Below are 21128 nucleotides of genomic sequence, written 5' to 3' on the forward strand. Positions count from 1 at the left end.
CTCACCGATCGGCATCCGTCTGGCTTTCTTCTTATGCGACGACGGACCTCTCTTCAGCTCATCGGACTGTTATGCGTTGTTGGCATTGCTGCTCATCTTGCAAGTCTTCTGGTGGCTGATAAAGCCAACTTAGCTGACACGTCATTATCAAGTACTTCACTCCCGCGTCTCGCTATCGGTCACCAGCAGACTTTGAGGAGCCTGGGTTTGGGAGCGGGGAAATAGTGGAAGAAGAAGAGAGGGAATCGACAATACCAAGGCTACCAGCGGATAAGCCGAAACGCGACGCGGTTGTCGCTGCTTTCAAAGTGTGTATTTTCATTTTTCCTACATTTTCTGACCACCTTCCTGAATGTAGCATGCTTGGTCCGCCTATGGTACGCATATGGTTTATCAACATCCGCTGCCTCCTGTTGACTGGCGCCTTGAGCACGCGACGCAATGGGTGCTGACGAGTACCATCCAATAAGCCACAGAGGAACCAATCTTTCTCGAAGCGGAGGCATAGGCTACACTGTTGTTGACGCACTTGATACGATGCTTCTCATGCGGCTCGATAAAGAGTATACGCAAGCCAGCGAATGGGTCAGGAATTCCCTTACCTTCGACCGAGATGGGAGGGACAGGTGCTTCAATACTTTTGAGGTTTGTCAAGCCTATATTTCGTCCTACTACTATTCTCACCCCTTCAAAAGACAACAATACGCGTTCTTGGAGGCCTTCTTTCCGCTTACCATCTGTCTTCCGACAAAATGTATCTCAATTATGCAACTGACCTCGCTGACCGACTTCTCCCGTCCTTCAACACACCCTCGGGACTCCCTCATTCTTCAACTAACCTCCAACTGCGGGTTGGAATTCCTGACGGGTCTGTGAGCACTGCGGAAGCAACAACACTCCAGCTCGAGTTTCGTTATCTAGCGGAACAGACAGGGAACAAGGAATACTGGTACAAGGTCGAGAAAGTGATGCAGGTTGTGGACAAGGCAAAACTACCCAATAACTTGGTTCCGATCTCCATGAAGTGGGTCCTCTGACAGCGGTTGAAGAAAATAGCTAATGACTAGGTCGCAGTTCGAACGACGGGTCCTTTACGCCGTCAGAAATACGATTAGGGTCGCGTGGAGATTCATATTATGAATATCTTCTGTCTGTGACAGGTCTACCTCCAACAACACAATTCATTTTTTACCAGGAAGCAGTATCTGCAGACCGCTCGGACGGAGCCGGTTTACCTCAGAATGTACCAAGATGCGATGGCTGGAATTCATAAGGAACTCATCCGACAAACACCCAAACGCAAAGTCTGGTATACGGCGGAACTCATTCCTGGAGGGGGTGGAGGGGACTGGAGGACGTGGGTCACACACACTTGCTTTTTCTCCATCTCAATGAGATTAGATCATGGTCGCTTCAACACAAACAAGACCATCTTGTGTGCTTCCTCGGCGGATCACTTATGCTAGGCGCAACTACAGTTCACCTGGCAGAACATCATCGGCAGGCCAAACGCGCACCAGCTCTGTCTCGTTCTCCACATTCTGGCCCATCCAGACCTCCTCATATGAGCGAACTAAGTGAAATAGGGAAGAGGGACTGGAATGCTGGCGTGAAATTGCTAGATGGGTGCATGGAAACACATAAAACAGCAACGTGGGTGAATCTTCAGGTGTCTGGCCGATTCAACGAGGATATGCAGTGGAATGTCTCCCGAAATCGCTATGTTTCTTCCTGATCCAGGTCAACCAGAGCGCGAGTGGCATATCAAGGGCTCCAAGTACGTTTACTTTGCCAAGGAAGGCGAGGGACTCACCATATAGACCTGGTGGACCCGCATCCTACGATGCCCGTTATATGCTCCGACCCGAGACCACCGAATCACTTTTCCTTGCTTGGCGTCTTACGGGTGACCCCAAGTACCGTGACCACGCATGGGGAATATTTCAGGCCATTGAACAACATGCTAAACTGCCGGGAGGAGGTTACGCAACGGTGCTCGATGTGGATACAGTCCCTGCAAGGCTGGACGACAAGCAGGAAACATTCTTCCTGGTGCGCTTTCCCATTATCAGCAGCAACCTCGTACCAATCTTTGATCAGAGCGAGACCCTCAAATACTTGTACCTCACTTTCGCGGACGAGAGTGTACTGCCGTTAGAAGGTACTTTTTTTTTGTCTCTCGTCATTTTCTCTCTCATCATTCTGGGCTAGATTATGTCTTCAACACAGAGGTACATTTTTCTTACTGGTCCTTGCTTCGTATGTGCTGATCGAACCTAGGCCCATCCCCTCCCTGTGTTCAAGCCGACGATAAAGCCTCGATTTACACTCTAATTTTCTTTGTTGCGGACATTTCAGGATAACTTAATATCAGCACAAAATTATCTACCAGCTTGAATAAACTTGGCTTCGTTGGGCCAAAGAGCATGCGACCCTTCTTCCCGCTGTCCTTGCGTGCCTTTTCCTCGGCATCGGTTCACAGTTCACCTCCAAGAGCATCCCAAGGTGCTAGCGCCATACCTGTGAGCCATGAGCACAAGTACCTAGAGTCATAGACAAGCCATACCGTGGGGCACGAGCCATAGGGAGAATTCCACGCTCAAACGAGCGTTTGAGGGATATTCCATCGACCCTGATAGATCTAGATGACAAACGGCGACTTGCTGTGAGAACCTTCTCCATTAGTTATGAATCGCCGCATAGAAGTCGTCCACGCTCTCAGTATCCGCAACTCTCTGGCGAAAGAGAGATGTCCAGAGCCTCGATGTTGGCGACGAGATGCTCTGCTTTGCGACCTCCGATTATGGGGAAGCACTATGGGGCTTTCTGCATCACATACGCTAAGAGCGGTCAGTTGAGGGCCGAATGATCCGGATTAGTCACCGTCGCGTCTTGCTCTGCTGCAGTCAAATGGCCAGGACGCCTAGTATGACTGCTTCAATAATCGCGAAATCAACCTGATTGTTTCTTCCAAAGAAGCGGCCACGAAGCGGTCCGCCACGCGTCCAACTGTCTCCTTCAAGGACACTGACGATATTGAACTATTCGATGAAGAGGACCTTGGAGGAAGCGAAGACAGCGCTGAGATGCTCAATCGATTCTTGGACGAGTACAAAAGTGTGTGCTTGTCTACATCTACCATTTGTTGATTGCTCACTGAACCCGACAGAGAAAGAAGCCAAGAAGGCCACTGCTCGCTCTGCCGCTTTCCAGAACCAGAAGAAATCCCTCTACGAAGCTGCCCGAAAACTTGCACGAGATATATCGCGCGAAGGAATCGCGTCTTTGTGCGTTTTACTCTGAGCCTCATCTATATCAAGCCAATATAGCGCGGTTAGAGAAGAAGGTCGTGCTAAAATCCAGGCTCTGAAGGGCGAAGAATTAGCTGCAGACAAGTTCAGCGAAGATATCATACCTTTGTGGCAGAGCGTTGAGGTATTATGTCTTGAAGATTCGCCTCTCTGTTCACCAGCAAAAGGACGCGTCGGAAGCCGTTCTTGCATCGTACCCCCAAGGCATTCAAGACCTTTTCCCCCGTCGCTCCAAGACAATCAACACTGCAAGCGAAATGCGTTAGTCTTCTGTCCGTCTCTAGTTTGCTAATCCACCCCCCAGTGACCGAGATTCCGACTGAACGCAAACAAATGCTGCAAAACTCTCTTGATGCTGCTAACGAACAAATGTACCAGAGCCAACGCGACGAGAAGGTAGTTCATTTTCCTTCCTAAATTCCAGGGGGGGTTAACAAGACGATAGCTGGCGAGAGACGCTTCCGCGTTGATCAAGCGTTACAAAGCACTTCTCCAACACGCCTAGAGCCATTTCCACTGCTGCCGCTGCTTTAGTTCTTGTTCTTCGGACCCTATAGACCTCAATTGTTACACGCATGCTGTTATACACGCTACTAGCCCATTGGACTGAGTGAAAAAGTTCATTCAATAAAACAAAACGAACTCACAAGATCGTCTCTAGACCGCTCCACGACGGTATTCGACTCGTCTTCTCTAGATTTCTTTTCTGCTGGTTTCAAATTCAAGTACTCCGCCATGAAAACACGCATGAGAATATTCCATCGCCTCAGTGTCGGCATATGAAGTGCTGAAGCATCATCCTGAGGGTGGTGGTCATCAAGATGTTTTCGGGTCAAAAAAAAGACTTACACGAATCGAATGCCAAACTGCTGGGAATGGGGCCGTGATCAGGTGCAAAATGTCCACACCCTTCTCTTGGAAAGGGACATGATCATCGCCAATCCCGCCATAGTTCATGGTCGCTGAGGTTCGTTTGTAGAAGAACGAAGACCATTTGTCGGGTGCCATTTCCTGCTCTTTGGCATAAGCGAACGCGCCGCTCTCCCCCAGTCTCTTCTCCGCCGAGACCAACGCATCGAATAACCACGCTGTGTCCAGGTTGTATGAGCGAATGAGAGGTTTGGCTGCACCGAGAAGGTCGAGTAAGATGAAATGCTCGATGCCCGAAATTTCTGTCGCTTGCGGACCCATCATAAGGCGGCGTTTGCTGTTGGGAAGCGCGTAGGTGGTTGCCCATTTCTCAGCAAGATGTCTTGGGGGTTGAATTAACAAGGCGAATCTTGCGTGACAGTACGAAAACATACCTTGCGCCGTAGATAGAATCGGTGTCGGTCCATTGGACAAATGCCTCTTCACCGTCAAAGAAAACAAGCTGGAGCGTTGTGTCCGACACGTCCTCGTCATCCTCCATACCGGCCTCGAGTCGATGAGCTCTTTCGTCCAATAAAGAATTGAGTGTTTCGGCCAAATCCAACATCATAGCGCAAGGTGCGGCAGAATCCGTTGCCCCCACAAACTAGTCCTTAGTCAGTAGAGGAGATGAGCTCTGGTTAGCAGTGCCAACCTCGTTCGGCTCCGGAAAATACTTGCTATCGAAGTGGGCAGCCACAATAACGCGCCGCGACGCTGCCGGGTCCTTGGTAGCGATTATATTCGTGAACTGCTTCTGCCCAAAGGGCGTAGTGTCATTGAATGCGTCTTGCTCCACGTGCCATTTCAGAGCCTCCAATTTCGAGACGATGTAGTTGCGAACGAGAGTATTATTTTGCGTATCCGCTGTTTTGAGTTTGAGTGTCTCGGAAAAGATAGATTGTTCACGGACGTACGGACTCGGGGAATAAGAATTTTGGACAAATGGGAGGACGGGTTATTCGGGTCGAGCTGCTTTAGTGGGTCGGGCGACGATATTAATGTTGAAATTGCCGCGGGGGAGAGATGTGTCAGCTCGCGTGGACCAAGCGTTGACCGCTGGAGCGTCGGTTGAGCGAGAAAAAGGCCAATAAATAGCACGCTGCGCCATAGCATGGTCGCCTTGTGGCCAGCAGTCGTGGTTGTCCGAAGAAAAAGCGGGTGTCACCCCCGTGCCGCCAATCACCCAACCTTTCCTTCCGTCCTCCATGCCGATTTACGGTCTTTGGGTCTGTTTCGCCATGTCGCTCCTTCTGCTTTCTTAACCCTGTTCAGGTAATAAACAAGGCTGGAGGACTAGTATACCAGCGAAACTTTGCCGGTTCATTTCACCAGCGACGCGTTTTTCCTCCCTTGATCTCTCCACCCAGATGGATTGGCGCAACTCACGTCCAATGAATATCTCGTTCTGGCTGGTACTCTCCACGGAATACATGCCATCACAAGCCGGCTTTCGCCCATAGGCTCCAGCTCTGGTGCTCAAGTTATCGAGGGCGAAACATTCAAGATGACCATTCTCCTCACCGCAACGGGTACGACCATCATTCCGCCGCTAGCAAATCTAACGTCGTTCCCCAGCCACTAAATTCGTCCTTCTTACCTCTCTCAGCGAGACTACCGCCGATGCTGTCTTACAGAAAGTATATGAAATCTATTCTGACGCGGTCATGAAGAACCCATTCCACACTCCTGAAATGCCGATTCGTAGCGAAGGATTCGACACGCGAATAACTGCACTCATTGGGAACGGCTCATAGTCTAAATTATTCTTGTACGTGACAGAATGTACCAATACGCTTTTAATCCTCGTCGTTTTCGACTACTTTGACTGGTGGAATCTAAATGACTCTTTGGCTCCGCTCTTGATCGCACTTGGGCTTCTACCGCAGCTGCGAGGCCTTTTTGGTCATCGTTTCTACGATGACGTCCACCCACGCCGACGAATTGGCATCGATGTTGTAACGTGAGTTGCGTGTTGTGCCCTCTTCAAGTGCAAGGTCTAATCCTTCGCATAGGTACGGCTGTGGAATTGTCGGGGACCTACTTTTACTTCCATATTGGTGGACGCGTCTCTCCACCGTCGGCATAAGCTCTTCGGGGGCATTCCTGTTTATCGGGTCAATACTTCTCGAACTGCTATTATTCTTCTCCGACCAATTTTACCGTTATAATCTCGACGAACGGGATCGACAAAATTTTGTCGTTTTGTTCACGGTTACAGTGATGCTGATTCCGCCAGCGATCATGCTGAGGACAATATTACGGGCCGAATTTGGCTGGGAAAACTGGTACCCCACTGTAACGCGGTCACCAGCGACACACCAGGAGCGACGGAGTGAAAGGGTCGACAGGGAAACGTCCTGGCTCGTTAAGCTTGCCATAGCAGTTGGTGTCGCACTTGCCTTCCATTTCGGAAAGCTCTACGACATCCATATCATAGCGCCATACTCTCCCATCGACTGTCCACCTGACGCTGAACAACACGGAGCCGTATACAACTTCCTCAGTCGACTAGGACCCAGCCTCCATCTCACGGGCGACATAAGCCAGTACATTCTCAATCATCGCCTCAAATCGTTTGGTGGACAATACCGAGCAACGGAAAATACTTGGGTTTGTCGCATCCATGGCCCACTTGCTTCATTATGTCCCCGCTTTCGTCGGCCGAAGGGAGTTCTGCAGCTTCTTGTCTGTGGGCTGGTTCTTGTCTGCTCTCGTCTTCCGCTTGCCCATGTTGTGGCAGGCCCTCACATTTGGCAGATTCTGCGCCAGAAATAATCTTGACTTGCAAACCTGAGTTAGATAAATGGCCTTAGCCCAAATCAGGCTTGGAGTAGTCGCTCGCAACGTTGGGCTCCATAGAACGTTGTACAAAAGTCAGGTCGAGGTTTGCGGCGTGACTGGCTACTTTTAGCTCTAATTTTTGTTCGTCCAACAGCTCATTCTACTAGCGAATTAACATGCAACGACATAGTTTTTATTAATGTGAGGTGATATACAGTAGCAGTGATCCCAACATAGGTTGGGTTCTTTACACTTGGCCCTTTTTTTTATGTGCTGCTTTTTTTGCCGTTTGGAGCAAAGAAAGGATGTGACAACAACTCCTTCACCGATGGACGGTCACCCGGGTGCACCCGGAGCATGTCCGTCAAAAGACTCTCAAGCGGTGCGGACTCGATCCCGTAAACTTTGAGAATGCCGTTGAGAGACTCGTGATGGTCACGGGCAATAGATACGATGAGGCCTAATAGTCATTTAGCGCACTCGAGACTTGCAAGGTGTGGTTAACATACCACCATGCGCGCGGAAGAATGCATCGAAATGCCGCCCCTTGGAGAATAAAGAGTCTCGCAGGCGCTCAACCTCGGTGTCCTCGTGCACGAATGTGGCGTAGATCCGTGCGAGGTGGTATTGCTCTGCAGAATATTGTGCGGTTCCAGACGGGTTGAACAAGCGCCGAGCGGTTGCCAGCTCAAAAACCTAGGGTTAGGGTTATATTATGCGTTGTGAGCCGTGCGTGTTTGTACTCACCATGCACCCCAGATTCCAGATGTCAGCCTTGGTATCCCATGGACACCCGACTATGACCTCGGGACAGCGAAGCGCAGGCGGCTGCAGCTGGCGGTCGGGAAAGCGAGACAGCTCGCTGAGCGGCATTCCGGAGCCATAGTCGGCGAGTATGAAAGAGTCGTCACTAGGCCGGCGAAGAATGTTATCGTGCTTGATGTCTGTATGAACCACCTGACATTCGTCATGCAGCGTCTGCAGCGCCTGAAGCATCTGGAACGTGATGGTCTTCACGAGGGGGAGGGGAAGCTGGCGGCGGGCCTCGGACGGGCCACAGAGTGAGTCATGCAGCAACGACACGCCAAGCAGCTCCGTAACGAGACATTGGTACCGACCGCCATTGCCAGTGACCGCAAACGAATCGGAAGAGGTCAAGAGATGGCGTCGCCCAGGGAGTGTGCACGTGTCTGGGAGCCGAGATATTCGTTGGGCAATCTCCAACTCGAACGCCTCATCGCCTTGTATTGCAGTCATTTCAGAGGTGAATATCTTAATCGCGACGTCGCAGTTGCTGCACAAGTTTTCAGTGTAACTTAGAAATGTGTCTTTGGATTCGACTTGCCGCTCTCGATCGTGAGCATGCCATACTGTGGATTGCTGGCCCTTCCCCAGCAAGTGGCTGATGTCATAGCGGCCTTGGAGAACACTTGGAGGCACATAGTGAGCAGGAACGGCGGCCAAGGAAGTTCCGAAGCGGGTTGCGAGACGGCCCAACATGCATGGTTGACGGCTTATGTCATCACCATTCAATTGATCGACATCCCCATTGTCATCGGTGCTTGGCACTGCTTACCCTTGCGTGGTCTACCAGCGACGCGTTTTCCTCCCTTGATCTCTCCACCCAGATGGATTGGCGCAACTCACGTTTAATGAATATCTCGTTCTGGCTGGTACTCTCCACGGAATACATGCCATCACAAGCCGGCTTTCGCCCATAGGCTCCAGCTCTGGTGCTCAAGTTATCGAGGGCGAAACATTCAAGATGACCATTCTCCTCACCGCAACGGGTACGACCATCATTCCGCCGCTAGCAAATCTAACGTCGTTCCTCAGCTACTAAATTCGTCCTTCTTACCTCTCTCAGCGAGACTACCGCCGATGCTGTCTTACAGAAAGTCTATGAAATCTATTCTGACGCGGTCATGAAGAACCCATTCCACACTCCTGAAATGCCGATTCGTAGCGAAGGATTCGACACGCGAATAACTGCACTCATTGGGAACGGCTCATAGTCTAAATTATGCTTGTACGTGACAGAATGTACCTAATCCTCGTCATTTTCGACTACTTTGACTGGTGGAAGTGTGAGGGCCTGCCACAACATGGGCAAGCGGAAGACGAGAGCAGACAAGAACCAGCCCACAGACAAGAAGCTGCGAAACTCCCTTCGGCCGACGAAAGCGGGGACATAATGAAGCAAGTGGGCCATGGATGCGACAAACCCAAGTATTTCCGCTGCTCGATATTGCCCGCCAAACGATTTGAGGCGGTGGTTGAGAATGTACTGGCTTATGTCGCCCGTGAGATGGAGGCTGGGTCCTAGTCGACTGAGGAAGTTGTATAGGGCTCCGTGTTGTTCAGCGTCAGGTGGACAGTCGATGGGAGAGTATGCCGCTATGATATGGATGTCGTAGAGCTTTCCGAAATGGAAGGCAAGTGCGACACCAACTGCTATGGCGAGCTTAACGAGCCAGGACGTTTCCCTGTCGACCCTTTCACTCCGTCGCTCCTGGTGTGTCGCTGGTGACCGTGTTACAGTGGGGTACCATTTTTTCCAACCAAATTCGGCCCGTAATAGTGTCCTCAGCATGATCGCTGGCGGAATTAGCGTCATTGTAACCGCAAACAAAAGGACAAAAATTAATCGGTCCCGTTCGTTATGATCATGACGGTGAACTTGGTCGGAGAAGGATAATGGTAGTTGGAGAAGTATTGACCCGATAATCAGGAATGCCCCTGAAGAGCTTATGCCAACGGTGGAGAGACGCGTCCACCAATATGGAAGTAAAAGTAGGTCCGCGACAATTCCACAGCCGTACCTATCCGAAGGATTAGACCTTGCACTTGAAGAGGGCACAACACGCAACTCACGTTACAACATCGATGCCAATTCGTCGGCGCGGGTGGACATCATCATAGAAACGATGACCAAAAAGGCCACCTATGCCAATGATTAGAGTTCACAATCCAAGCAGCATCTTCACTGACTGAAAACTTCTGCCGAATCTTGTCCGTTCATTTTGTCACAATCAGTCAGACTGTGGTTGAAAGCCTGTGGTTGAGAGGCGAGGTCTCCAATGAACTTTTTGGAAGGAGATCGGGCAGCAAAACCAATATTCCACGTCACGTCCAGAAACTCCGGGTCAGTATCGTTTCCGGTGGCACAAGGGTCAGAGTTTCTTGTAACTGGTATGCGGACGATATCCTATCGACCCATCCATCAGCGCAAGAAATCAAGACAAAACAACTGACTTTAGGACCTGCAGCCTCTGCCTTGGTGTCCAGATATGGCGCATATGCCCAACGAATTCCTGCTCTGCCTTCTTCAGGAACGTCCAACTCCAGAAGAGTCTCCAAATTTCCATTCGAGGAATATTGGCGGTTGCAGAGCGAAAAAACAGGCTCTTGGAACCCGAATCCTTGACCACACTGCCAATTGCGAGACACCAATGAATGGGACGAACGTCAGACACAAGGCACGCACCGATGTCCTTCTCAGTTGCTGATGTGAGATATTGTAAGCAGTGGCATTGAAAATGCGAGTTTGCCGGATGAGTCTTAGTTGTGTTCTTCGTAGGGTGAGCCAAATCAACGAAAAATAAGGAGGGACCCGCCTTGTAACAACGTATGGCTGCCTCGTTGTACTGTTGATGAGTGGACTTCCAACGCCATCTGTAGCATTTGTGGACTGGCAAATGCTCGGTATCTGATGGGTCTGAAGCAATGGAATTGAAACTGCAAACGACTCCAAGGCAAGATCAAGAATCGTCTTTTCTTCGATTGTTTCCCTATGCGACGTGAGTTGGCCATGGTACTAAGGAGGGAGAACTCACGGCCGCATTAAAGGTAGCTTCACCGACTCCGGAATCCAACTCGAATAGTTTTTGACGTGGTCAATCAACGAAGGCGACGAGGGGATAAGGAGGAATGCAGCGCGTAAATCTGTATTCGTGTACACGTCTTTGAACCTGTTGGTTGGAAGCTGAAACTTGACTTGGGCCACGCGATGTTTGTCTGTCGACCTCAACCCCCGAAAAATAATGTCAGAAAAGAGTGGGCGGTCGACTCGGACGACATCGGTGTCGTTGATTCCAAACTTTACTTCCACCTTTCCAAACTTTTTTAGTTCCATCACACTTGCCGAAGGTGCAGCGGCAACTCTGGTGGCCGATAGACCCTGCGAAGCTGCAAGCGCGGCCTCCTCATCCTTTGTTGCGCGAAGGAAAACTGTCGCAAGCACGTCGAAGCTATCTTGGTCTTGCAGTAACGGGTAGACTTTGGCGTCGGTTGCATTCTTTGCGGAACCATAGTACAGTGCTTGATGAGGGTGACGGACGGTGTTGACTCCTTTCCATGCACCCATCCCAACTACCCACACGATAAAGCACGCGACAGGAATCGTGACGGCCAAACAGAGGCATTTGCAGAATGAGGTTCGTCTGCGTGGTGGTGGTCCAGGATCAAGGGCGAGTTTTTTTCTCATTTGCCTCGGGCATGAGGGAAGAAAACGCTAAATAGCGCTTATATCCACTTGGTAGGAGTACGGAACCGCTTTCGGCGTCTACAGCGTGTGAGACACATGAGTCGCTGAAGCAATATGAACTTGCTGCGGGTCACAATCAGTCAGATTTCGGTCACCAACTTCTGCGCGGTCAGCACGGTTTCGCATTGGCAGCAGTCTGAGTGAGCACATAAAAGTATATTGGACTACTCCAGATCGTCATTCGGTTCTAACATCGGCAGTGTTGCTGCCTGCCACAACAACGGTAGACGAAAAGAAATATCGAGTAACGGTTTGACCGTCAATCCCATTCGTGCCTGCATCTCTCCGACCACTGGGGGCACGAAGTACAACAAATCTGAAGCACTGCCCAACACCCAGAAGACTACCTCCAGACGGTGACCCCCCGCATATCGGCCAAGTCTACGGTTTAACGAGAACTGGAAGATATAGCCTGTCAGACAGAGTGACGCTGGCACCGATTCCAAATAATCCAGCAGTTTACTCTCTGCCCAGGTTCCATATTCGCCAGGCTGGGGAGAGGGAAGGGTTGTTTCCAACAGGGAGATGTCTTTCAAAAGATGATGTATGACAACAGACACCGCGAAAACCTATTCAGAATAAGGAAAAATCGACTATGAAGGTATGACTGACCACAAATCTGCTTCGCCATGATGTCAAGTTGTCTAATCGCTCTGTAGTGCGTTCTTTGTGATCTGCAGCTGATCGAATTGCGGTTGGACGCCAGCCACGCCAGCTAAGCTTGACACGAAATGCACGATAAACCATAAGAAGTGGTATCACACAGGCCATAGGAACGTTGAATAACGAGTAGTTTGGGTCGCGAAGAGTGTCGATAATGTTGCTGAATAGAAACCCTGGTGCAAGAAACATCACAGCTGAATGACTGATTCCGGCTGTTGAGGTTCCGGTCCACCAAAAATGGAAGAAGAGGGCAACTGAGAAAGCTAAACATAAACCGGAGAAAACTTGCACTCCGAGACGACGTCTAGGGTGAGCATTATCGTGGAATTTATGCCCGAAAGCGCCATCTGATCACCGTCAAGTATCATAAAAAGCAAGGATGGAGACCCCCTTACTCCACATCTCTGCGGTGTCTTGTTGCGAAACTTTCATCAAGTCACTGGCTCGGTAGTCCATAATCTGTGGGGAGACGAAGTTGTCGCCTAGAACTTGTTTAATTGGTGTCCAGCTAGCAAAGGCAATGCGCCAGTGAATATCCATGAACTCTTCGTCAGGCACTACGGGAGAACACTCTTGGCGGTTGACTGGGATTGGCAAAATGTCCTTGCAATGATGAGTGTCGGGTTCAGTGGATAGCGGGAAAGCTTTACAAGGGGTCCAGCCGAGTGCGGCTTGGTGTCTAGGTACGGAGAGTAAATCCATCGCGTCTGTGTGGAGTTATCGGTCGGTAATTCAAGTTCCATTAGCGTTTCGAAGATGCCGTTGGACTTGTAAGTTCTTCTGCACCTCTCAAGACGTTATCCAATGACGGGAATACCCTGCCCACACTGGGTATGCACTTCAGTTGATACGGATAGTGGGGTCTGCAAAGACCTACTGAATGCAGCCTGATCTCATTTCGGACGGCGTTATAAGCTGCCGCATTGAAGAAACCGGTCTCACGAATGATCCTGAGCTGCGTCCTAAAGTTTTATCTAAAAAATATGACCTCAAGTAGAGTCAAGGCTGACCTAGTAACAACATGAGGATGGTTAGCGACACTGGGTCCGTGTTCTCCATTTGAACCGGCAGGGCAACGACTCGCTGAATCATGGAATTCGAGTAACGGCACAGATATGGAGAAAGAATCGAGGGCTTCGTCTGCTAGACTCCTCCTTGCACTGTTTTGTGAACCTAGAGGAAAACTGGTGGGTGATGAATCAAGTAATATGTATTGAAAATTTATGAAAGCTTACGGCCAAGCACGACTAGGCGGTCTTTTGGCAAAGACGGAGTCTGGCATCCACGAAGTAAAACCCTTTATATGATCGATTGAAGACGGAGTCGTTGGCATCAGAACGAAGCTAGCGCGTAGACTCGACTCGGTAAGAGCGGCATTTCGGAAGCTTGAAGTGGGCAGTCGGAATTTGACGATTGTAGATGCATGTTTCTGGTGGAGTTGAAGACCACGGAATACGATGTTGGAAAATAATGGATATTCGTTCTGAATCCTTCGGTATCGAGGGACTGGTATTTTATTTTCTGACGGCCTCGTTGCCCATACGGTAACCGCTATGTCGAATGTTTGGGTATCTGATATAAGAGGGCCAATGACCTTAGACTCTGCGCCGAGTTTGGTGTTGTATAACGAATTATGAGGAAAGCGCAGTTCATTGACGAGTTCAAGAACATAGAAACTTGTTGTGTACGCGAAAAAGGCGCCAATAGGAATGCCCAAGGTCCACAAGAGGCACCTGCATATCGGGCGCAACCGCTGGCGTGAATTCGGAGTGTCCATGAGCAAGTGATCTCATCAGTGGGTGACACAATGTAATGTGACAATCAATGTGTCTTTACTTGAACAACCAACTGCTTTTTCTTGTGTAGATCCATGGCAGTGCCTCAGTTTGGACCTTATCTGGATAGCGACATTCTCCTTGAAACCCCTTCACGTTCAGAAATCCTTGCACTGACCAATGTACAGTTGATGCAGAACGGTGAACCAATTGGGTAGGCTCTTTATCCACAAGTTAGTGTTGCCAAATAACAACGCTCAGTCTGGATCAATCAGACCGATTTCTCGTCAATCCTCGAGGGCAACCCGAAGTTTATTTCACGGGCGACCTGGTCTTGAAACCAAACGACCTTCGATGGCTGAGTGACCGCGGTCTCCGTTACCTCCAAGAAGAGCAAAGTATCACCATGTCAATATCGATAGCTCAATTTGCTATGGCGAACGTGACCGCAAAGGTAACGATAATCTGCAAAAGACAGTCACCCGCCATGTACATGACCTGTAAGTCGTTATTCGTTACTCGTCGTCAACTCACATTCCCCAGCAAATCAGTCAGACGATCTCATAATGAACTCTGTTCATGGGTAGGTATGAAGTGGATCAATAAATCGATGCTGAATTGGTTTTAGGCGGCGTTCTTACCGCATCCAATCTCTCTCCGCAGAGACCCACGCCAATAGTACGGCCTTTCTAGCTCGCTTCCGCTGGGTTAGGATCATACAGCGCATAACGGAGATGCGAAATTTCAGCCCTCCACTGAGCATCGAGGTATTAGTGAAAACCTATCGCGAAATGCATACTGCAGATCTTGCATCTGCCCAACACCGAAAGAGCCAGAAGTTCAGTGCTCCACAAGTCAGCCACGCACAAGTCCGTATTGAGCTCTCATGGCATGCGGCATGGCTCCTGGCATTCTACGTGCAGGGCCAAACGCGGAAAGTCGTGTTAGATGTTGATTCCTGGCTTCTTTTCATCCAGCACGTCGAAGTTCGCCACGAACGAGCACCAAGCAACTCGCTGCGGAAAATGGCGACGACCCTGTGTGAATTTGGTGATACCCCAGATAACTGGTTCAAGAAACTCGAATCGGCGCAAAAACGATCGCAAGCAGTATGGTTTTCGCTCTGCTTGTTCCCCCCCCGTTGATGTCGTTTAGCTTCTGTCCGCATCGACGCCAATACGCCCCGAGACTACCCGGGTCCAGCGCGGTCCCTCTCCTACATATGACTCTGACTTCTCCGAGCCATCTACCCCTAGCTGGTCTGGTCACGACTCGGAAGACGACGAAAGCAAATCGAACATCGTCCTCCCTTCGTGGTTTAGTCTGATGCGCACCCCACCTCAATTCCATCCGACCACGTTTATCTGGGAATGCCCACTTCCCCACTGCGACTACTACCTTGACCTCCTCAGGTGGCCCCGGATGCCTCGCGAAGACGAAACCGAACGATATGTGAGACAAAAACGATGGCGTACAGTCAACGACTCCAAAGTTCTTACAGCGCTGCATGGAAGGGCGTTTGTCCATTTCTGCACCCATCTCAACGTCACCGACATGGAAATTCGCGACAAAGAGGTAATGCCTTCACCTCTCACTGAAGCACACAGTCTGAGCGTTGAACAGGGACGAGTAACTGAACAGGGACTGTTAGCGAGCATCAGGAGAGAGTGGCGGCAAAATCCCGAGTAAAATACGGCAGATATTACGGTAAACAGTAAACTATCAACTAGAACTTGGAAATAGGCAAATCTGGCCAGTCTACCAACGGGCCCGGGTCAACAGAAGCAGTCAGAGTCTTCCTGAATGCCCCGAGGTCGGTAAGATATGTGACGCCCGGTCGAGGTGGGTCTTCTCCCTCACCAGGAACAGGGAATTTAGCGATAAGTCCAGGAACTGTTTTCAACAATTCCTGGCCATCTGGGCTTGTTCCCAATACCCCCAGCCAGTATTTCCCAAAGTCGGTGGGCTCATGAGGCTCGTCGCCGCGGGGGGCGTCTTCTAGAACAGCATCGGAGACCCCAACCAATGCCTTTTCTCGCACAAGGGCAGTGAATGCGTCCGCGGCAGCAGGACTGATCCTGGGTTGCCGCTTCTTCTGAGACCTCATGTGTATCGACAACTTGGCACGAGTCTTCGAAGCTGGGTGAACGTCGGAGAGGAATAGCCTCAACACATCGTCTTTGCTGACATTGGCAATATATTCGGCATCCTTCTCATCTATGTGGCCATGAGCAATGTCATCTTAGGCAAACGAAAACGGACATACTTCTCAAGAAGTCATAGTGACCGCTCATAACATGCGAGGCCAACCGGGTGACTTCCTCGGTGATGTTCTTCTCGCTCTCCGTCCACCGCTTCCTCACGCTCTCCTTGTGTTCCGCGAACGTCTCCGGACTCATTTGCTCGATGGTTGTCTTCATGGCATCCAAGAAAGCCTCAACGCGGTCCTCAAGATAGCCTGGCATCTTCTCGCTTTGGACAACAAACCGAATTCCTTTCTCTACGGACCCAGGGAGAACCCAGCCTGAACACGACACGATGTATCCCAGCTGCTCTTTCGTCCGCAGCACATTGAACGCTGGTTCTTGCAGCAGTTGGACCAGCAAAGACGAGGTTACCCGAAGGTGTTGGTCAACAACGGATCCAAGGTGGACAAAGTACGTGAGGGCAGAGTTGGCCTGATTCGGGTTTGGAATAACGCATGTCCACGTATGGTTTGTTCCTGTCAAACGCTCTCAGATCTATGATCAAATGATCTCTCATTAACCGTACCTCGAGGTAGAATCAATGCGTGCTCGTTCAGCTCCGTTGGCGTTCGACTTGACGGGCTGAGACCGTGCTCCATCGTTTCCGCAATGCGAATCGCTTCCTGAGATAGAAGTCAGCGTAATCCTCAGACTAGATGTTATACTGACATCCTTATAGACATTTCCAGAAACAACAATGCGCATATGGACTTCGGAGAGCAGGAGTCGAATATGCTTCTGAAGTTCTTCTGCGGTTGTAGCTGTTTTAGAGGAGGTAAGCAAGATCGGAGTCGGGGTACAACAACTATACTTGGCAATTCTTGAAGCATCTCTTCGGTGCTCCACTGGATTTCGGAGGTAGCATACCGCGCGAAATGATCAGATAGAGTATAGGATTGTCCGAGCCAGAAATTTTCCAGTTCACGCTTGACCTATTTGGCAGGTGAACAAATGATTGGCGTCCAACATTAAACGTCACCTGTTCTTTCATGATCTCGAGTCGACTAGGATCCACAACTATGTTCTTGATCTTCTCCAGGACTTGTTGGACGAGCACAGACATCTTGTCGTTGTAACCATTAATGGCAACATATAGTCCACCGGAATGGGCGATGAAGCGATATTCAAGCATTGCTAGCGATGCGTCATAGGAGTATTCCGTCAGGGAATCGTTGATGATATCCGCATATAGCCTGTGGCAGTCGTATGTAAGGGACAACGAGCATATAGAAACAACCATACCTCGTTAGAACAGATGCCCGAGCTGTTGAGTTGTCATAAGGGCTGCATGAAGCAATGAACAGTTTCTTTGAAGCCACTGATAAGTTATACCTTCGTAAATCCATGATTGCAAAGGCTTTCGGAACCCAGAATTTGTCGTCCTTCTTGTGCCACAGACTGGACAAGGGAGTCTCCCTGATATGATAGGCACGTTTCGCGGGCTACCAAGCATGTTAGCGAGCGATCTTGTGGTCACTGGGATGCGTGCCTCGGTCACTTCACGTTTGTCGACTTCAACATTGGTCGGAATGAATAGATTGGGGCCAGGGAGATGGAATTCAGGAATATCATTAGGCTCTTGTGCCTAACAGCTAAATCAAAAGGAACTCGAAGAGATGAAATCAATGCGCACTTTTTGCAAGAATTCCGAATCCAGTTTGTTGACAAAGTATTCGGTACCATACCACGGTTCCTTCTCCCAAACTGCATTGGGAGCAAGCTTGAGGTGCTCGTCGGCCTTGGCCATCAACGTGATTCGTACATTTTCGGGCTTGAGCTCCGCCAAATATTCACGAACTTTGGATTCACCGAACCCGTCTTCTCCCCAGTCCCAGACCAAGGAAGAAGAAGAGAGCGTAAGCTCCGGAGGAACAGGACGTGTCATGGATTCGGCAACCCACGTCGCATAACTATCCGGGCGACTCTTCTCCTTGAACCGGAATTTGATTTCAGAGAGCTGGACTTGCTCCTTCTGGTGGAACGGTTCGAGAGTGGAGTTTCGAAGGAGGGACAAGTATTTGAAGACAGCAAGCGCAACCTCGCGATGATTCTCTAAGGAATATTGTCAATCCCTCAAGCAAAGAATGGCAGTCACGTCACATACGTAGTCCGTCTACCGTGAGCGTTAAGGTGATTTTGAAAGCAGCGAGACCACGAGCAAGGTTCTGTGGAGAGCAACCCAGGGCAGTAATGTAACCTTTGTTTTTCAGGTACGAATGAATCGATCCAGGACCCTCATGTCCCACAAAGTGGGAGATGTATGATAGCGGTTTATGGCGCCAAAATGGGGGTTGCCACTCAGCAGGGAAAGATAGCTCCATCGAGCGGAAGGCCATGATAGTTTGAACCGCTACAAATGTCTGTACCATGTTAACCAAGACACGAAATAGGAATCGTTAACGTACACCTTTCTGGTCGGGCCCAATTGGCGACGAGGTGACCATTGGCAACGGGTCCGCGCCTCGGTTAACAATTGGTGAAAACAATCTTGAGGCCATTTCCGCGAGTTCATCCAGAGACTCTAGAGAATATTAAGTTGGGCGACTTAGTAGGAGAGCGACGCTACCTGTTCCGATGACACATAATCGCATCCTGCTCGCGCAGTACTCATTTGACCACCATTCGATCAATCTCCGGCGAGTTTCGCGACCAATTGCACCTCCGTCCGCCTCAGACTCACTCTCTACAGATGAAACAGATGGTGCAGGGGACGCCAAGCGGGAGGGAATGGGCGATGCAGCAAGATGGCCATTGGCAGTCTGGGACTCCAGTCGCCCCCTCGCTTTAAGTCGTTTAGCGGCCTCTGACAGTGACTCGCGATTTCCGCTGCCAAACTTGCGCCATTCATGTCCTTCGACACTAAGATGCTTGCTCAGTTGGAATATCCGCCACATGTCCTGCTGATGGTTCTGCATGACTCTATGTTAGTGGATTTGTCAGGATGAGCTTTGGTGACGAACTTTCTTGTGTTCAGAATCCACCGCATTGAGCTCGCGCGAGGTACACGATGGTGCGAAGAGTGGCGAATGGAAGAAGCCTGAGAAACGCTCCAAAGCCCCAGAGAGGGCGGTGGTAGCAACGTTGAAATGGTAGTTTGTGTTGGACGTTGCTGTGTATGCGTTGGAGCTGCCGTTGTTTTTGGAAAGGTACTACATAAGCACGAAAGTTGGAAGCAGTCGACCGAGACAATAAATGTTCACACACCTCTGAGTACTCATTTTCCTTTGGGAATTGTTCGGTTCCCTAATTTCGAGTCTTTTGAGCCAGGGGTAATCGAGTGTAAGATAGGGTTACCATGAACAGAAGATGCTCGCAAAAGTGGGCCAACCCAGGCATATCATCCTGTGGATGCTTAGCAGCGACTATAGACGCGCGTCGCCACGTACGGGGTCATGCAAGTGGCCAACAGCAACATCTAAGCTCGCGGCAGCTTTATCCGCCTTGTAATCATGAACAAGAATGGCTTCCAGGCCGTTCTCGAGGCGGATTAATCGATAGTCGCGGTCATCTTGAGCGGACTGTTGGAGGGGCTTGTTGAACACGGAGAACGGCGGTGCCGTGGTTGGGTTGACGCGCGTCCAATCGGCGGTGGTGGCCATTCGCGCGCGAATCGAGCTGGTGGCAAGACCGTGAGCTAGTTTAGTCGCGTGTCTGGCCAACATACGTTGGGCCGAAGCACTTTTATATATGTCACACGCGTTACAACAATAAAGTGCCATTCTTCGTTGGTTTTATTCTGGACCACCTTCGCAGTCATTGACCTCCACAGTGTCCACGGCATTAGGATTGCTGCGAGCCGTCAAATCTCCCGGTGTGGACACGATTTGTAGAAGTTGTGTTATCGTGTTTGATCCGTCTTTCTGATTGCAAAAATGTCTCGAAGTCCCAACTGAGCAGAGGGCCGACTGGGAAGTTTTCTGAGGTTTGTGTCGGAATACCACTTGGCTTACAGAGCTTTGCATCATTTGTCCTAAGCTAGTGGTGTGGACTATGCCTGGGTTAGTTGCCGCAAGCAAAAAAAAAAAAAAATGATGGTGATGGAAATGAAAGCTAATGAAAAAGCGACACCAGCAGGATTTGAACCTGCGCTCGGAAACCGAAACAGATGATTGAATATTCTAATCTGTCGCCTTAACCACTCGGCCATAGTGTTGTTGTTCTTGAAGTTCTCCTTGCTTGTCAGATGCCTAGAATAAGCCAGCAAATCATCTACACTATCTAGAAGTCAGTATATTATTACCTTAACTACTCAGCTATAGTGTTGTTGAATTCTATACTATCTTCAACACCAAAGTAGTCTGGTCAAGTTAGTATATACTATATCAGTAAACTAACCATGCTTACCAAGATTCTCTATACCTGTTATTTCAGCTCTCTATCCAAATATTAATCTTTTTTTTGGTTAAAAGTGATGAGCACTCTTATAACACAAGCACTAGTAAATTATAGTCCCAGAATATATATATATATTATATTATAGTTGTAAAAACCAAGCTTGAGCTGCATATATGTTATAGACACTACCCAAGGAATAAGGCAAAGAGAAGGAGACACACAAGGAGCCAGATCAAGGTGAAGGGACTCATGACATCATATGGTAGTCTATGTTACTAATCACATGAGACAGATAAGTATATTCAATGAGTAATTACTGTTTATGAATAACTACTTCTTCAACCAACCCAGCAGATAATAGCACTAAAACTACACTATCTACAAGCAATGATATGATAGGGAGATAAGGCCAAAAGCAGTAATTGCCAAACCTCTGGCAGAACATTGAGCATAACCCTACTTGTTCATGTTAGGGAAACTCCACTTTCCTCTCCTTCAGACCATCTAAACACATCCGAGGCACAATCTTTTAAGAATAGAGAGAAAACATGGAGAGGAG

General features: G+C 49.5%; 12 protein-coding genes across 12 annotated transcripts; 6 read left to right on the forward strand and 6 right to left on the reverse strand.

The window, feature by feature from the left end:
- On the forward strand, nucleotides 1-2334 carry MIND_01084300 (alpha-1,2-Mannosidase; the record flags this gene model as incomplete). The annotated part of the gene is made up of 13 exons (XM_037367414.1): nucleotides 1-99; nucleotides 153-308; nucleotides 359-377; nucleotides 431-645; nucleotides 696-1024; nucleotides 1075-1149; nucleotides 1196-1357; nucleotides 1402-1653; nucleotides 1700-1777; nucleotides 1821-2052; nucleotides 2101-2161; nucleotides 2212-2231; nucleotides 2281-2334. The coding sequence occupies exons 1-13, from the start codon at nucleotides 34-36 to the stop codon at nucleotides 2332-2334; spliced, it is 1719 nt and encodes a 572-aa protein (XP_037216808.1). The 5' UTR covers nucleotides 1-33.
- Nucleotides 2335-2880: 546 nt separating this feature from the next.
- MIND_01084400 (uncharacterized protein) lies at nucleotides 2881-3816 on the forward strand (the record flags this gene model as incomplete). The annotated part of the gene is made up of 7 exons (XM_037367415.1): nucleotides 2881-2926; nucleotides 2977-3117; nucleotides 3170-3287; nucleotides 3339-3435; nucleotides 3479-3572; nucleotides 3616-3707; nucleotides 3757-3816. The coding sequence occupies exons 1-7, from the start codon at nucleotides 2911-2913 to the stop codon at nucleotides 3814-3816; spliced, it is 618 nt and encodes a 205-aa protein (XP_037216809.1). The 5' UTR covers nucleotides 2881-2910.
- Nucleotides 3817-3892: 76 nt separating this feature from the next.
- On the reverse strand, nucleotides 3893-5378 carry MIND_01084500 (Peptide hydrolase; the record flags this gene model as incomplete). The annotated part of the gene is made up of 6 exons (XM_037367416.1): nucleotides 5138-5378; nucleotides 4876-5087; nucleotides 4616-4827; nucleotides 4161-4563; nucleotides 3959-4111; nucleotides 3893-3901 (listed from the first exon to the last, which is right to left on the reverse strand). The coding sequence occupies exons 1-6, from the start codon at nucleotides 5334-5336 to the stop codon at nucleotides 3893-3895; spliced, it is 1188 nt and encodes a 395-aa protein (XP_037216810.1). The 5' UTR covers nucleotides 5337-5378.
- Nucleotides 5379-5413: 35 nt separating this feature from the next.
- Nucleotides 5414-5977, forward strand: MIND_01084600 (Trafficking protein particle complex subunit; the record flags this gene model as incomplete). Its single annotated transcript, XM_037367417.1, has 4 exons — nucleotides 5414-5449; nucleotides 5496-5541; nucleotides 5591-5752; nucleotides 5799-5977. The coding sequence occupies exons 1-4, from the start codon at nucleotides 5429-5431 to the stop codon at nucleotides 5975-5977; spliced, it is 408 nt and encodes a 135-aa protein (XP_037216811.1). The 5' UTR covers nucleotides 5414-5428.
- A 163-nt stretch (nucleotides 5978-6140) lies between these two features.
- Nucleotides 6141-6998, forward strand: MIND_01084700 (uncharacterized protein; the record flags this gene model as incomplete). The annotated part of the gene is made up of 2 exons (XM_037367418.1): nucleotides 6141-6178; nucleotides 6236-6998. 2 exons carry the CDS (start codon nucleotides 6141-6143, stop codon nucleotides 6996-6998), a joined length of 801 nt encoding a protein of 266 aa, XP_037216812.1.
- A 272-nt stretch (nucleotides 6999-7270) lies between these two features.
- MIND_01084800 (Kinase-like protein) lies at nucleotides 7271-8504 on the reverse strand (the record flags this gene model as incomplete). Its single annotated transcript, XM_037367419.1, has 3 exons — nucleotides 7271-7464; nucleotides 7514-7700; nucleotides 7752-8504. 3 exons carry the CDS (start codon nucleotides 8502-8504, stop codon nucleotides 7271-7273), a joined length of 1134 nt encoding a protein of 377 aa, XP_037216813.1.
- A 265-nt stretch (nucleotides 8505-8769) lies between these two features.
- On the forward strand, nucleotides 8770-9019 carry MIND_01084900 (Trafficking protein particle complex subunit; the record flags this gene model as incomplete). The annotated part of the gene is made up of 2 exons (XM_037367420.1): nucleotides 8770-8794; nucleotides 8841-9019. The coding sequence occupies 2 exons, from the start codon at nucleotides 8770-8772 to the stop codon at nucleotides 9017-9019; spliced, it is 204 nt and encodes a 67-aa protein (XP_037216814.1).
- A 32-nt stretch (nucleotides 9020-9051) lies between these two features.
- On the reverse strand, nucleotides 9052-11490 carry MIND_01085000 (uncharacterized protein; the record flags this gene model as incomplete). Its single annotated transcript, XM_037367421.1, has 7 exons — nucleotides 9052-9826; nucleotides 9879-9948; nucleotides 9996-10212; nucleotides 10260-10436; nucleotides 10492-10576; nucleotides 10622-10795; nucleotides 10841-11490. 7 exons carry the CDS (start codon nucleotides 11488-11490, stop codon nucleotides 9052-9054), a joined length of 2148 nt encoding a protein of 715 aa, XP_037216815.1.
- A 224-nt stretch (nucleotides 11491-11714) lies between these two features.
- On the reverse strand, nucleotides 11715-12915 carry MIND_01085100 (uncharacterized protein; the record flags this gene model as incomplete). The annotated part of the gene is made up of 3 exons (XM_037367422.1): nucleotides 11715-12119; nucleotides 12163-12560; nucleotides 12609-12915. The coding sequence occupies 3 exons, from the start codon at nucleotides 12913-12915 to the stop codon at nucleotides 11715-11717; spliced, it is 1110 nt and encodes a 369-aa protein (XP_037216816.1).
- A 95-nt stretch (nucleotides 12916-13010) lies between these two features.
- On the reverse strand, nucleotides 13011-13990 carry MIND_01085200 (Proteophosphoglycan 5; the record flags this gene model as incomplete). The annotated part of the gene is made up of 4 exons (XM_037367423.1): nucleotides 13011-13040; nucleotides 13091-13175; nucleotides 13224-13397; nucleotides 13449-13990. 4 exons carry the CDS (start codon nucleotides 13988-13990, stop codon nucleotides 13011-13013), a joined length of 831 nt encoding a protein of 276 aa, XP_037216817.1.
- Nucleotides 13991-14056: 66 nt separating this feature from the next.
- Nucleotides 14057-15677, forward strand: MIND_01085300 (uncharacterized protein). Its single transcript, XM_037367424.1, has 7 exons — nucleotides 14057-14202; nucleotides 14250-14488; nucleotides 14532-14571; nucleotides 14617-15097; nucleotides 15144-15440; nucleotides 15490-15563; nucleotides 15612-15677. Exons 1-7 carry the CDS (start codon nucleotides 14084-14086, stop codon nucleotides 15619-15621), a joined length of 1260 nt encoding a protein of 419 aa, XP_037216818.1. The 5' UTR covers nucleotides 14057-14083; the 3' UTR covers nucleotides 15622-15677.
- A 37-nt stretch (nucleotides 15678-15714) lies between these two features.
- Nucleotides 15715-19866, reverse strand: MIND_01085400 (Insulin-degrading enzyme; the record flags this gene model as incomplete). Its single annotated transcript, XM_037367425.1, has 17 exons — nucleotides 19621-19866; nucleotides 19529-19576; nucleotides 19439-19477; nucleotides 19195-19383; nucleotides 18801-19143; nucleotides 18640-18755; nucleotides 18339-18594; nucleotides 17868-18286; nucleotides 17712-17819; nucleotides 17567-17676; nucleotides 17477-17518; nucleotides 17214-17427; nucleotides 17046-17166; nucleotides 16904-16995; nucleotides 16761-16857; nucleotides 16255-16710; nucleotides 15715-16205 (listed from the first exon to the last, which is right to left on the reverse strand). The coding sequence occupies exons 1-17, from the start codon at nucleotides 19831-19833 to the stop codon at nucleotides 15715-15717; spliced, it is 3354 nt and encodes a 1117-aa protein (XP_037216819.1). The 5' UTR covers nucleotides 19834-19866.
- Between the last annotated feature and the right edge of the window lie 1262 nt (nucleotides 19867-21128).

This window comes from Mycena indigotica (genome assembly GCF_014461135.1).
Source record: "Mycena indigotica strain 171206Taipei chromosome Unknown Mind.scaff0009, whole genome shotgun sequence".
NCBI classification, from domain to species: Eukaryota; Fungi; Basidiomycota; class Agaricomycetes; order Agaricales; family Mycenaceae; genus Mycena; species Mycena indigotica.

What these genes read in the sequence shown, in the direction of transcription:
- MIND_01085300 (XM_037367424.1), top strand. Translation starts at nt 14,084, where the DNA reads ATGGCAGTGCCTCAGTTTGGACCTTATCTGGATAGCGACATTCTCCTT. An exon ending in CAGAACGGTGAACCAATTGG is followed by an intron (nt 14,203 to 14,249) that starts GTAGGCTCTTTA and finishes AACAACGCTCAG; the next exon opens with TCTGGATCAATCAGACCGAT. An exon ending in ATAATGAACTCTGTTCATGG is followed by an intron (nt 14,572 to 14,616) that starts GTAGGTATGAAG and finishes AATTGGTTTTAG; the next exon opens with GCGGCGTTCTTACCGCATCC.